Source organism: Neophocaena asiaeorientalis, unplaced genomic scaffold (genome assembly GCF_003031525.2).
Source record: "Neophocaena asiaeorientalis asiaeorientalis breed wild unplaced genomic scaffold, Neophocaena_asiaeorientalis_V1.1 scaffold95, whole genome shotgun sequence".
NCBI lineage: Eukaryota > Metazoa > Chordata > Mammalia > Artiodactyla > Phocoenidae > Neophocaena > Neophocaena asiaeorientalis.
This window is the reverse complement of record NW_020174924.1, coordinates 410,294-422,691: the sequence shown is the minus strand read 5'-3', so window position 1 is coordinate 422,691 and position 12,398 is coordinate 410,294. Positions and strand designations below refer to the sequence as shown.

The window sequence follows — 12,398 nt, the reverse complement described above, 5'->3', positions numbered from 1 at the left end:
CCCGAGCTGGAACTCCTGCGCCCTCGCCCCTCCCACCTCCAGCCCCCACCGCCCAATCCGCGCAGGCACACCTTCCCCTCCCAGCGGGCGAGACCCCCGCCTCCTCAGCAGCGATCCTCCCTTAACCTAGTACTCTGTTTCCGGGCGGGTGGAGTCAAATTCGTGGGATGCCAGCGCCCTGGATTCGCCTCCCTTTTACCCGTCCCCACCTCGGAGTCTGGGGGCGAAGTAAGGAGCCTGAGTGCGACAGGCAGAGCCAGGTCACGGGCGGGCGCAGTGCTGCGGGCGGGCGTGGGGATCCCCCGCGGGATTAAGGGATCCCTGCGTACCCCACAGCCGCCCCGTTGCGGGTAGCCGGGACCGGAGCCTGGACGTACCCAGCAGTTTGCTTTCCTTAGAGCTCCCTTCGGGCCCCCAGCACAGGCCCTCCCAGAGCGGCAGGCAGCCTGGGGCGGGGGGAAGGGGGGCGTGTTTACAAGGGGTCTGGGGCGGATCTGCTGGGATCCCGCGGCCCGTGGGCGGGCGAGGGCGGGCCGGGGGCGGGGCAGTGGGGAGCCCGAGCCGGGGCGGGCCGGGGAGTCAAAGGCAAGTGAAGGTGGAAGTGGCCGCGGCGGCAGCAGGTAGGGGGAAGGGCGGGCGAGGGGCCGCGGGGCCTGGCTGGCGCCGAAGGGGCCGGTGGCGGGCGGGGTGCGGTTTGATCCCGATCCCTCGGAGATGACGGCTCGCGGGAAGGGGCCCGCCGGGAGGGCCGCTGGGCCGCCGCGCACAAAGGCGGAGGCTCCGCGGGCTGCAGGGCGTGTTTGGGGCGTGCGCAAGGTTGTGTCCGGGGCCCAGGGCGCTCCGCGCCAGCCGCGCGAGCGTGTCAGTCCCCACGCGGACGCGCAGCGGAGGGACTCATAGGGACAGGTCCCGGGGGCTGGGCCCAGTCAGTCCCTTCTGTCCTACTCATCCCTTCCCAGCCGGCGCTCGGTCTTTGCAGGTCGTCGGGGCAGGCTGGGAAGAGATTGTAGGACCGCCCCTCACTCCCCGCTGCCTCACCCCTTCTCCACTCGCGGACCCACACCGAGACTGGGTGGAGGAGAGAAGCGAAGGCACGAGGCTTAAAAAAATTTTTTTTTTAAATAGTGGAGAGAAACAGCCGTGCTCTGCTACCCCATCTCACTCGAGAGCTGTCAAAAATCTTGGGGATCCCCTAGTCCCCACTTGTAGTTTGCAAATGAGAAATTGAGGGCAAGAGTAGTGACAGGCTGAGCCAAGGTCACACTGGTAGCAGCAGAACCTCGGACTAGAATCCAGAGGTTCTGACACAAGCCATGCTCTTTCCTCCACATCAGCACTTCCTTCTCTCCTCTCCCAGCCCCCCCGCTCCCCGCCTGGACTGATACCTGCTCTCTGTGTTGCCTCGAAGACCCCTCCAGCCTGTACTGATTCTAGTTGAAGCCTAGGGAAGACTTGTTCACTGGACTTGGGGGTACAAATTGGGGAGGGTTAGTGACCTGGCAAGGGTTGGTGACCCAGGTAGTCCAGGTCTTCGCTTAGGCTTTCTGTCCCTAAAAGACCCAGGGTCTGTCTCCCATGTCATTCACCTCATTGCCTTGTTTTCTCAGACCCCAGAGCCAGGAGGAGTGAGAACCCTGACCCTTAACCCCACTGCATACAGCCAATAGGAGCCCAGTAAGTGACCCCACCCCCAGGCTGCTGGCCCTTTACTGTGCTGGTCTGCACAGGTGCTCTGCTCCTCGCCCTGGTCCCAAAGATTGAATATATGCTAATTTATTCACAGTCAGGAAGAAGAGTCTTGAGAGGAAGGGAGGCACTGAGTCAGTTGGACACAGATGTCCCTTGTCCTTCTTTTCTTGTTTCCCCCTCCCCCTCTTGGTCATGTTACTCAGGTCATTTTTAGCCCCTTTCCCTTTGCGCTGCTGACTTTGGGGCTTTAGTTGAAGGTCACAGTCCATGGTGAACTCTTATTACCCATCCTTAGTATCTTTAGAGTACCCAGTCACTGAGCCACGAGTTTCACCCCCTACCTAACTAGGAGTGTGGGGTGGCCCCTAAATATAGCCTGGGACACCCGAGCTGCACTGCTGCCCCACTCTGGTATTTCCATCCAGGACAGGGAAGAGGGGTCCGGAGGTGTGGGTGTTGAGGGGTGTTGGGGATGGCCAGGCTAAAAGGAAGTGGTGTCCTGAGCCCTCCTGCACAAGCCCTCCTCCCCAGCTGCCTGGATCTGGAGTTGGGGGCAGGAAAGGCTCTCTCTGTGTCCCGGAGTAGTCCTCAACTCCTGGGGCCCTCTGCGCCCTATTGTCCAGGGCTGAGAGAGGAAGCCAGCTGTTCGAGGAGGTGCGGGGGTATGGAGCCAGCCTCCCCAGTCTCCGTGTTTCCTCACCCTGCCAGGCCACCATGGCGGAGCTGCAGGAGGTGCAGATCACAGAGGAGAAGCCACTGTTGCCGGGGCAGACACCTGAGGTGGCCAAGGTTATCAGAGACCCTCTGACTCCCAGGCCCGAATTCCAGACCTTCAGGCGTCCCCCTCACTCCTTACCTTCCCAAATTCATGATCTCCGTCTAACCACACCCCTGCTTTCTCCACGTCTACCCGCGTTTCTCTCCCCATACACCACAATTGAGAGTCCAGGCTTCTGTCCTGTAACTACGCTAACCTTCATCCTCTGCGTGTCTCTTTTTGTCAATCTCTTTCTGTCTTTGGTCTCTGTTGTTCTCTTTACCTACCTTTCTTTATCTGTATCTGTCTCTCCATCTGACTCTGCGTGGCTGTGTGTTTCTGTGTGTATCTGTCCGTGTGTGTCTTTCTCCAGGAGGCTGAGTTAGCTGCCCGAATCCTCCTGGACCAGGGACAGGTAACAGCTTGGGGCAGCCGCAGGTGGGAGGAGGGGCTGTCCTCTCCCCAGGAAGGAAAGGGCCGCTACCTGGCTTTCTCACCTCTCTGCTTCCTCTCCTTCTATTCCAGTCCTTTCCTGTCCCCATCTCTCCCTTTCGTTCCTTCTCCTCCCTTCTCAGAGTTCCCTGTTGCTCTGCGATCTTTCATTATTCTTTTTCACCCTCAAAATCATCTTCCAGTGTCATTTTTACCTAAACTGAATTCTTGCCGATCCTGTTTCTATTTTTTGGTTCCCGTCTCCTCTCTTTTCCCCCCTCCGCTCAACTCCCTGACTTTTGTGGAGGTTCCTCCCCTGCCTCTTTTCCTCTTAGCCTAACTCCTACCTGATGGTGTGACCTATTTTCCTGCAGACTCACTCTGTGGAGACACCTTATGGCTCCATCACTTTTACTGTCTATGGCACCCCCAAACCCAAACGCCCAGCGATACTCACCTACCACGATGTGGGACTCAACTGTAAGGACCTTCACTTCCCCTCCCATTGCTTTCTGGGAAGAGGCTGCGGGGAAGGGTAAAACCCTGGTCAGTGTGAGGGGAAGGGTCAGTATGGGAAGGGAGCCATGTGGCACGTCAAGGAAAAGTTCTCTCCTAGCCTGACTGTGGCATGAAAGAAAGAGGGTGGGTTCTGACTTGGGGACATTTTCCCTGTCTAATTCTACTGTTGGGGCGATGGGGATTCTCTTTAGATAAATCCTGCTTCCAGCCGCTGTTTCAATTTGTGGATATGCAGGAAATCATTCAGAACTTCGTGCGGGTTCACGTGGATGCCCCTGGAATGGAAGAGGGGGCTCCCGTGTTCCCTTTGGGGTGAGAATTAGCTCCTTCCCTCCTCATCAGACTGTGAGGCACATGGCAGGCATGGAGAAGATTGGACCGGGGAAGAAGGAAGGGAGGGCGAGTGGCAATTCTGGGAGAGGAAGAGTAGGATACTTGAGGTGGGGGCCGTAAGGGCAGGTTGCTATTTTCCTCAACATTCCTGTCTTCCCCAGATATCAGTACCCATCTCTGGACCAGCTTGCGGACATGATCCCTTGCATCCTGCAGTACTTAAAGTGAGAGGCCTGGGGACCCCTCCAAGCCAGAGTTCTCTTTCCAGCACAAGGTGGCCCTTAGAGCTCCTGTGCCCACCATGGCTCCTGGGCGAGTTCTGTGTGGACTAGAAGTATCCTCCCTTCTCCACGCTCCAAGCTGATTGTTGAGAGGAAGTGGGTGGGTGTGGAAAACTGACTTGAGTCAGCAGAGTAGCCCTAAGGGATAGAGGAGAAGAAAAGGAAGCTGTGTGCCTGGCCCTGCCTCAGGCTGAGGAGGGGCTTCTCTGATCTGGAAGCTAGAGAAGAAAGAGGAGGGGGTGACACAATCCCCGAGGAACCAGACAGACCTGTCTTTCCCTCCCACCCCCTCTGCCTCCTCCAGACACACACCTGGTGCCCTCGGCACCCTGTGTGTGAGGGGAGTGGGGGAAGGAAAAGAAAGAAACCAGGCAAGGCCTCCTTGATGCACATTTAGTGCCGATGGTGCTGGGCTCTGTCCTTGGCTTGGCTTTTCCTGGGCACCAGGGCCCTGGGCAGCTCTGGTTCACCCTTTGGTTCTCTTTCTCCCCATTCTTCCTGTTGTTCACTAAAGTTGTACCTTTTATTTAACATCTTGCTTCAAGTTCCCTTCTTCCCAGTTCCTCTAGAGGAACCAGGAACTAAAACAGAACAAGTTGAACTAGCTCCTGAAAGTTGAGGATGGACAAACAGCTACATAGGAAACAGTGTCTGGTTGGTTGGCGAACAGGTGTTTCTTTTCAAGACACTCACTCTCCCAGAGGGAGCTGAGGGAAGACTTCAGGGACTGACGCTGACCACCAGTGTCCATTTTTAGCTCCTTGGCACCTTCTTTTTCAGCATCCCCCAAAGGAAGGTCCCTTTCTGTCCTTTGTGCCCGTGGCCTTGGGAAGGAGGGTGAGGAGTTTGGAGAGTCAAAGTTTTGGACACCAGGACCCATTAGACCTACATTTCCCTTTCACAGTTTCTCCACAATAATTGGAGTCGGTGTTGGAGCTGGGGCCTACGTCCTGTCGCGATATGCTGTAAGAAATAAAAAACCCCAGACGAGGGAAAGGCAGGTCCAAGGCCCAGGCAGACTATTGTTTTACTAGTGTGTGCTTAGGGGGAGGACGTGCGTAAGAGGGTGGGGAGACAGGCCCCGTGCAGCCTGGGGTGGATGGAGCTGACCGGGGAGGGGTAAGGCCATGTATGCCTCTGATTTCCGTTCCTTCTACTGCCCCTCAGCTTACCCACCCGGATACTGTCGAGGGTCTTGTCCTCATCAACATCGATCCCAATGCCAAGGGCTGGATGGACTGGGCAGCCCACAAGGTTTGGAGGGGCCTGTGCGCTGAGATCTAGGGCGGGCTTCCCCCGTATGGGTCCATTCAGGCTCTAACAACATAACTGATTGGCCTGTGAGCTTCAAGGAGGGAGGATGGAGCAGGAAAGAAGCCATGTCACTTTGCCTAGGTCTCTTCTCCACCTAATGTCCTGAGCTTTCTTACCTGCCCTTTCCACGTAGCTAACAGGCCTCACCTCTTCCATTCCGGAGATGATCCTTGGACATCTTTTCAGCCAGGTAAGTGGTTGTGGAAGTTGGAAGAAGTAGAGGGGACCAGCAGGGACTGGAATGCTTGGGGTGACTTCCTTACTTGGGATAGGATCTGGGGAGGGAAGAGGGCTTGCCTCTTCGCATCCAGTAACTGTTGACTTCCCTTGCCAGCCCTAATTATTCTCCCTCTTCTTTCCTTCAGGAAGAGCTGTCTGGAAATTCTGAGTTGATACAGAAGTATAGAAATATCATTACACATGCCCCCAACCTGGAGAACATTGAACTGTACTGGAACAGCTACAACAAGTGAGTGGGCATGTAAGAGAAATGTAGAAGCAGTAACGGGGGTCATGGGAGGCACAGAGAAGGGGAGGGGAGGCTGGGAAGTAGGCCGTGCAAGGCGGGCAGGATTCGGTGGGGAGCTGGGGCAGCTGCAGGACAGACCCAAGGGGGAGAATTATGAGGAGCCGGCCTCCTTGCTCCTGTTACTTCCTTAGATTTTTGGATTCGCAGAAGTTAGATGATCTCGTGTCTTTGTGCCCTTCATCCCCTTCACTGCCCTCTGACCAGGGACCTTGGGCACAAATGACCATAGGGCTCATGCTTGAGGCCTGTCTGCCACCTTCTCCTTCAGTTCCCTCCTGTAATCACCAATATTTGACTCTAATTTTGGGGAGGAAGATAACTTCCTCACGGGGGACCTGGCTTCTGTCTGGATGGATAGCACTACTTGCCTAAAATTCCTACTCTTCCTTTGCACCCTCTTTAGTCGCCGAGACCTGAACTTTGAGCGTGGAAGCGATATCACCCTCAAGTAAGACTTAAAGGGATAAAGCTTTGCCTCTCTCCCTGAATCTTCCCTAGGTGCTTCCATCCTTTAGAAGGAGAGTCTTTTGCCAGGGAATTTTCTTGTCACCTGCCCCCCAGCTCCATCCTATTTAGCAAATCACGACCCTCTAGGTCTTACCACTTTGAACCCTGTTAGTGGGGTCAGTGAGGTTCAAAAGGCTGTTTCCTCTTTGGAGCCAACATCTTCCAGCTGCTCTTCTGGGAGAAGACAGGGGAGGGAGTGCCAGGGGCTCACCGCCGACTCCTTGACACTATGCCTCTAGGTGCCCTGTGATGCTGGTGGTAGGAGACCAAGCACCCCATGAAGATGCAGTGGTCAGTAGGGAATCTTGGGGTGGGTGAGGGAGGGTGGCAGCCAGAGGGCTGTCTTGCCAAGAGGCAAGCTCTGTTTGGGACAGGGAGAGCAACTTTGGGGCATAAGAGTTTGATTCCTGGTAAGAAGGAGATGGGTAGGGGGCTGATAAGAAAGAAACTGGGTCTGGGTCCCTGGGTTCCTTGTTTGAGAGGGGCCACAGGGAGTGTGGCCTCATTCATTCGGCCTCTTCCTTACTCCAGGTGGAATGTAACTCAAAACTGGACCCCACCCAGACTTCTTTCCTCAAGGTCAGTAACCGTACTCCACGCCCAGCCTGACTCCTGGCCCCCTGTCCAGAGCCATAGATCCTCTCTACATTCAGCTGCTAGGCTTCCAGGGTCCTACATGGGAGCAAGTGGGTGGGTGGAGTAAAAAAAAAATAAAAAACACCCTAAAGGCCTGGAGTGGGGAATCTGGGGAAGAGAGACCCTCTTCTACCTCTCGGCATGGCTTTTTATTTGTGTGTGTATCACTTTTTCTGGATGGCTGTCTCCTGAACAGATGGCTGACTCCGGAGGTCAGCCCCAGCTGACTCAGGTGAGTACCCCTGCCATCTGTGGGGTGGGATATTAGTGGCCCTGAACTATAGCCTTTGCCACGCACCCCAACTCTAACGTGCCACGGCCGTGAGCTCTAGCTCAGCTTCTAACCTCCCCTCGCTGTCTCCTTCTCCTCGTTTTACTTTTACAGCCAGGCAAGCTGACCGAGGCCTTCAAGTACTTCCTGCAAGGCATGGGCTATAGTGAGTATGTGGGTCAGAGGCTGTCATGAGGACAAGGGGTGTTGGCACAGGAGGAGGGAGGGGCGCTGGGGAGAGCAACCCATTTAGGCTTATTCCTGGATTTACAACCATCTGCAAAATCAAGCTCATTGACCCCCTGGCCCCATCTTAACTCTCATCTCCAGCCACGCACCCCACTCGAGTTCCCAGCCTCTCTTCCCCTCTGCTCTCTGACTGCCTGCTTCTCCTCCTGTCTCCACAGTGGCCTCGTCATGCATGACTCGCCTGTCCCGGTCTCGCACAGCCTCCCTGACCAGTGCCGCATCCCTGGATGGCAACCGATCCCGCTCTCGCACCCTGTCCCAGAGCAGCGAGTCTGGGCCTCTCCCTTCAGGGCCCCCAGGGCACACCATGGAGGTCTCCTGTTGAATGACCCTTGTTGCCCTGGGTGTAGGACCCAGCCCTCATCTCCCCCAGCACTAACCTGGGAGGTGCGTAGGGCACTGGGCCAGAGTGAGCAAGGGAAGCGGGGCAGATCGTGTGCGGAGAGGAACTTGATCTTTGATTGCTACCCTAACCTTGACCTCTAACCTGTGATTCCCCTCAGCTCCTGGGAGAGATGTCCTAATATCTCTTAGGGACCCAGACCCCTAAATGACCCCCCTCCATCATGGTGTTAAGGCAAAGAAGGCACGTATCCCCTCTCCCCACTCTGGGTGTCTGCAGCTAAGGGATAAGAGGTTGTTGTAGTTGTCCATGGCGCCTCCTCCAGACTCTGCCTCCTTATGCCATATTGCAAGAGTCGGGGGCTCGGGGCTGGGGCACCACTCACCAAAGCTGATATGGCTTCTCATGAACCCTTCAGACTGCTGAAGGGCATGGGCCTAAATGAATGTGTGTCGGGAGAACTGCTTATGGGTTCGTGGTCCTCAGGATGTGACAGAAACATTCAGTGTGGAAATGGAAGCTGGAATGGGAAGTGGTGGGCAGTGAACAAGTGTGACAGAAGGATTGGAGCTGGGCAATAGGAAGGGGGCTGGGGCCATTGGCTGCTCTAACTTTGGTAGCTGTCTAGACAGTGTGTGTCTAGAGTGGGAGGCAGGGAGGGAGCCAAGCTGGGCAGGGCTGCTTGGGGCTTGGCATCACGGTGGGAAGGGCTGCCTTGGGTTTCTGACCACAGTGCATTATGTGTGTGGGGCGCCCTCCTGTCTCCCACAACTTCTGCTGTAACAATAAACTGTAGAGGAATCCGAGTTCCATTATTCTTCTTTGTCTGAGTATGCCTGCCTCATGCCCCTTTCCTGCTCTCTCCCTGCCCAGCTCTCACATTCTCTTCTCAAAGTGACAAAAACCATGGGAGAGGGCTTATATAGCATAGACACACCACAAAATGTGACCTCATAGTTACTGGTCCCTATTCCAATAGAATGGTATTGTCCTCAATATTGATAGTATTTTCAAGTTTGGGGTGGGAGGAGCTACTCGGATCTTAGGATACTTCATATCTGTGGAATGGACCATTGAGAAATGCCACAGGATTTCAGGGACGTCACCAACATCGTGATCTTAAAGAAGGAAGCATAGAAAGCTGACTGAAGTGTTCAAGGACATCTTGTGACTCATTTTCCGGCAGGATCCTCCCTAGGGTCACCAGATTCCATTTTAGATGGTTCGATACAATCAGTAGACCAGGCCTCATGCAGTTGCTAGAGGCGTTGGGTTGCTCACAGTTGATCCCAATAGGAAGACTCCTTCAGGAGAGTCACAGCAAAAAAAAAAGACTTCCTCTCAGAAATCTCTCCTTTGAATCAGGGAGTTAATTAGACTATGTTTGTGATTTTCTGAGAAGCTTTTCAAGTATGAACAATCATCAAGACAACTTCAGATATTTTGTGGCTGATGCAGGCTGATTCTTGGGCTCTTGGGGCACAAGAAGTAAAAATGAGGGCTTCCCTTGTGGTGCAGTGGCTAAGAATCCGCCTGCCAATGCAGGGGACACGGGTTCGAGCCTTGGTCTGGGAAGATCCCACGTGCTGTGGAGCAACTAAGCCTGTGTGCCACAACTACTGAGACTGCGCTCTAGAGCCCGTGAACCACGACTACTGAGTCCACGTGCCACAACTACTGAAGCTCACGTGCCTAGAGCCCGTGCTCCGCAACAAGAGAAGCCACCGCAATGAGAAGCCTGCGCACCACAACGAAGAGTAGCCCCTGCTCACGGCAACTAGAGAAAGCCTGCGCACAGCAACGAACACCCAACACAGCCAAAAATAAATAAAAATGAAGATAAACTTAAAAAAATAATAAGTAAAAATGAGACGGAACCATATAGCATTATTGGCAAGAGGATTGTGGGTAGACTATTACAAGGTCATTTGCCAGACTGCCTTATAGAAACCCCACAGGCAGTTTCCTCAGTGGAACTGAGCTGAGGACTAATGCAGCTTGGTGTCTGGTGCCAACACACTGGCATAAAAGTGGAGCATAGAATACGTTCTTGAACCTTGAGCTTTTCCTCGCTCTCTCTCCCAGGACCGAGTCTATTTTAAATACAGTAGGCCAGGAGCAGAAGGGGGCAGTATTAGGTGACCAGCAGAGTTATACAAGTTATAGAGCTAGTTATTGATGGTGAGGGTGTTGGCTAACCACACACAGGGCAGACAGCAAGCAGTGCTTAAACGCCACACTAAAGAAAAGAAACAGCATCATTGCACTCAGTGGACCAAACAGCTCCTAGAGCAACATGAGGAAAAGGCAAAGAACTCACAGCCTTGACCGGCAATAGCTGCTGTTGCTCGTTATGGAAGGGAAGGCGGGTCCTCTCAGTACCTTCGCCTAAAAAGATAACACTGTTAGCAGGGTAATCTTCGGAAGAGGGAGTAAATTACAGTTGTGTGTACATAGGAGAGAGCGTGTGTGTGTGTGTATCTGTCATGGAGGATGTGTGTGAAATGGGTGGTGGCTGTGTGTGTCTCTCTCCTACAGATGCCTCTGCATCTATAAGAAACCCAAGAGTTAGGTAGAGGGAGAGATGCTGTCTGCTGGGAGCAAGGGAGAAGGGCTTTGCTGTCCTTGACTGACCTCTCTACTTTGTTGGTCCTGCACACTCCAGGCTAGCCCATGGGGATTCAGTGCCCCCCTGTGGCTGGCATGGTTCTTCCTAACTTTCCCCAGCTCCCAGGTCCCTTCCTGAGTCCCCCACTGTTCTTTGTGACTCTAGCAGTAGCTATGGCGGGAGGGCCTGATACCATGGTCAGCAGTGGTCTGTGGCTCCTGCCCATTCTCAAGATCGGAGCTCAGAGGCTCAGAGGAGAGGTGGGGCGACTTCACAGATGTTGAACCGCAAACTACCGCCCTTTCGTCTCGGCTTCAGGCTTAGGACTCTGTTTCTCCCTTCCTCTCATTTTCAAGGAATGTTTCCCTGACTTTAGGAACAGAAGCCCAAGATAGCTAAGCAACGGTGCTATGGGAAGGAGATTAAAACTAGAAGAACACGGTCATGAGAGCTTTGGGTTGTCAGCTTGAAAATTCTGGAACTCATAAAGAGATATTAAAGGGTGATTCTCTAAAGGAACACACAAAGCAGTGAAACTACAGCAGGAGGGATAGATGTTAAGCTTTAAAGAGTACTCCTCTAATAGGGAAAAGCCAAAGTGGGAGACATGACCTAGAGAGATTTTAGCACTAACTGGAAAGTGAGAGTCTATTCTGACCAGAGGCCAGGGGTGTGGTCAGGGCAAACCATGCCCAGAACAATGTAGTCGTTTGCACACTTTCTCCTCACCAACATCAGAATTTTCGGCCAGTTGGATAAATATACAGTAAAAGTAGGATGCTTTCTGTTTCTGACATTCAGTGAGTCTAAAGACAGTAACTCAGAATAAAACTGAAATAAGGGGCTTCCCTGGTGGCGCAGTGGTTGAGAGTCTGCCTGCCGATGCAGGGGACACGGGTTCGTGCCCTGGTCCGGGAAGATCCCATATGCCGCGGAGCCTACGTGTCTGGAGCCTGTGCTCCGCAACGGGAGAGGCCACAACAGTGAGAGGCCTGCGTACCGCAAAAAAAAAAAAAAAAAAAAACTGAAATAAAAAGGAAAGCATTGACAACTGGCGTCTTTAGATTTAGTCCTTAAGCACCCCCACAGACTGGGGGTGGGTATTACCCCTGTCTGCTCCCCTTTGGCTTCACCTTTGCTAGGAACCATGGTGCTTCCTCAGGTCAGCGGGGGGAACGTGAGGGCATGTGGCCGATCGGCACCCTCACACACGCCAGCCCGCTCCAAATCTGGCAGCTGTTTCTTGTACCCTGTCACCCAGAGCCAGGGACCGCTTCCTCTGGTGAGGGAGACAAGACACTGGAAAGCTGTCGTTCGGGGGAGGGTGAAGTGGCATGAATTGTCCCCTAAGAATCAGTCTGGAGCTCTTTGGTTTTTGTTCCTGGCTGTATCTTGTTGACGTTGTGTCCTCTAACTGGCCTCCCGCCTGGCTCTGGGGTATTCACGAAACTCTGGTTTCCCTTTGATGCTGTTCCCCGTCTCCCTTTCTTCACAAATTCTTATCTTACAACTGCAATATCCAAACCCAATCCTCAACTTGTAAGCAAAGGAAAGGTGGAAAGCTCCAGGCGGTTGCTTCAGAAAATCATTTATTGGTGCAGAAATGGAAAGCTGGCTCAAAGCGGGAGGGCAATTGGAGGTCTCATTCTTTTGTTTTTTTTTCTGTTTAAATATAAAAAAAATAGATGGGGAGCAGAACGAGGGGTGGGGAAGGGACACAGGAGTTGAGAAGACTTGAAAACTGATTCACATAAACTCTCTTGTGACTATTCCAACTAGCTTCCCCTCTTATCTGCTTTCCTAACCTGTATATCTTCGCTCCTATTTTTATCTTTCAACTCTCATGATTCTAATTTTCTTCAGTTACAACCTATCTCTCAAGGCTGAGACAATCAAGGTTCACTCCTGAATCTGGCTTCTAGTCACCATG

General features: G+C 53.5%; 2 protein-coding genes across 10 annotated transcripts in view; one reads left to right on the top strand and one right to left on the bottom strand.

The window, feature by feature from the left end:
• The window catches only part of TPPP2 (tubulin polymerization promoting protein family member 2), a 6,816-nt gene extending 6,365 nt beyond the window's left edge, over positions 1-451 (bottom strand). Inside the window, exon 1 of one of the 4 annotated variants that reach the window (XM_024761292.1) lies at positions 378-451. The gene's annotated coding sequence lies outside the window, so the exon portion shown is untranslated. Of the gene's footprint in view, positions 1-71; positions 158-209; positions 286-329 lie in introns of those variants that run through there. The other 3 variants (XM_024761294.1, XM_024761296.1, XM_024761297.1) reach the window with 3 other exon arrangements.
• NDRG2 (NDRG family member 2) lies at positions 155-8,672 on the top strand. Of its 6 annotated transcripts, none has more exons than XM_024761286.1 (17): positions 155-228; positions 1,608-1,674; positions 2,398-2,478; positions 2,820-2,861; positions 3,253-3,358; positions 3,589-3,709; positions 3,892-3,954; positions 4,916-4,976; positions 5,179-5,265; positions 5,459-5,515; positions 5,691-5,794; positions 6,258-6,302; positions 6,601-6,652; positions 6,893-6,940; positions 7,194-7,229; positions 7,383-7,434; positions 7,676-8,666. In XM_024761286.1, the coding sequence occupies exons 3-17, from the start codon at positions 2,404-2,406 to the stop codon at positions 7,840-7,842; spliced, it is 1,116 nt and encodes a 371-aa protein (XP_024617054.1). In that variant the 5' UTR covers positions 155-228; positions 1,608-1,674; positions 2,398-2,403; the 3' UTR covers positions 7,843-8,666. The 6 variants fall into 6 exon arrangements, with proteins under 6 accessions (XP_024617054.1, XP_024617055.1, XP_024617056.1 ...); XM_024761287.1 differs by having other exon boundaries at positions 199-260; positions 7,676-8,672; XM_024761285.1 differs by lacking the exon at positions 155-228 and adding an exon at positions 551-620 and having other exon boundaries at positions 7,676-8,672.
• Positions 8,673-12,398: the final 3,726 nt, after the last annotated feature.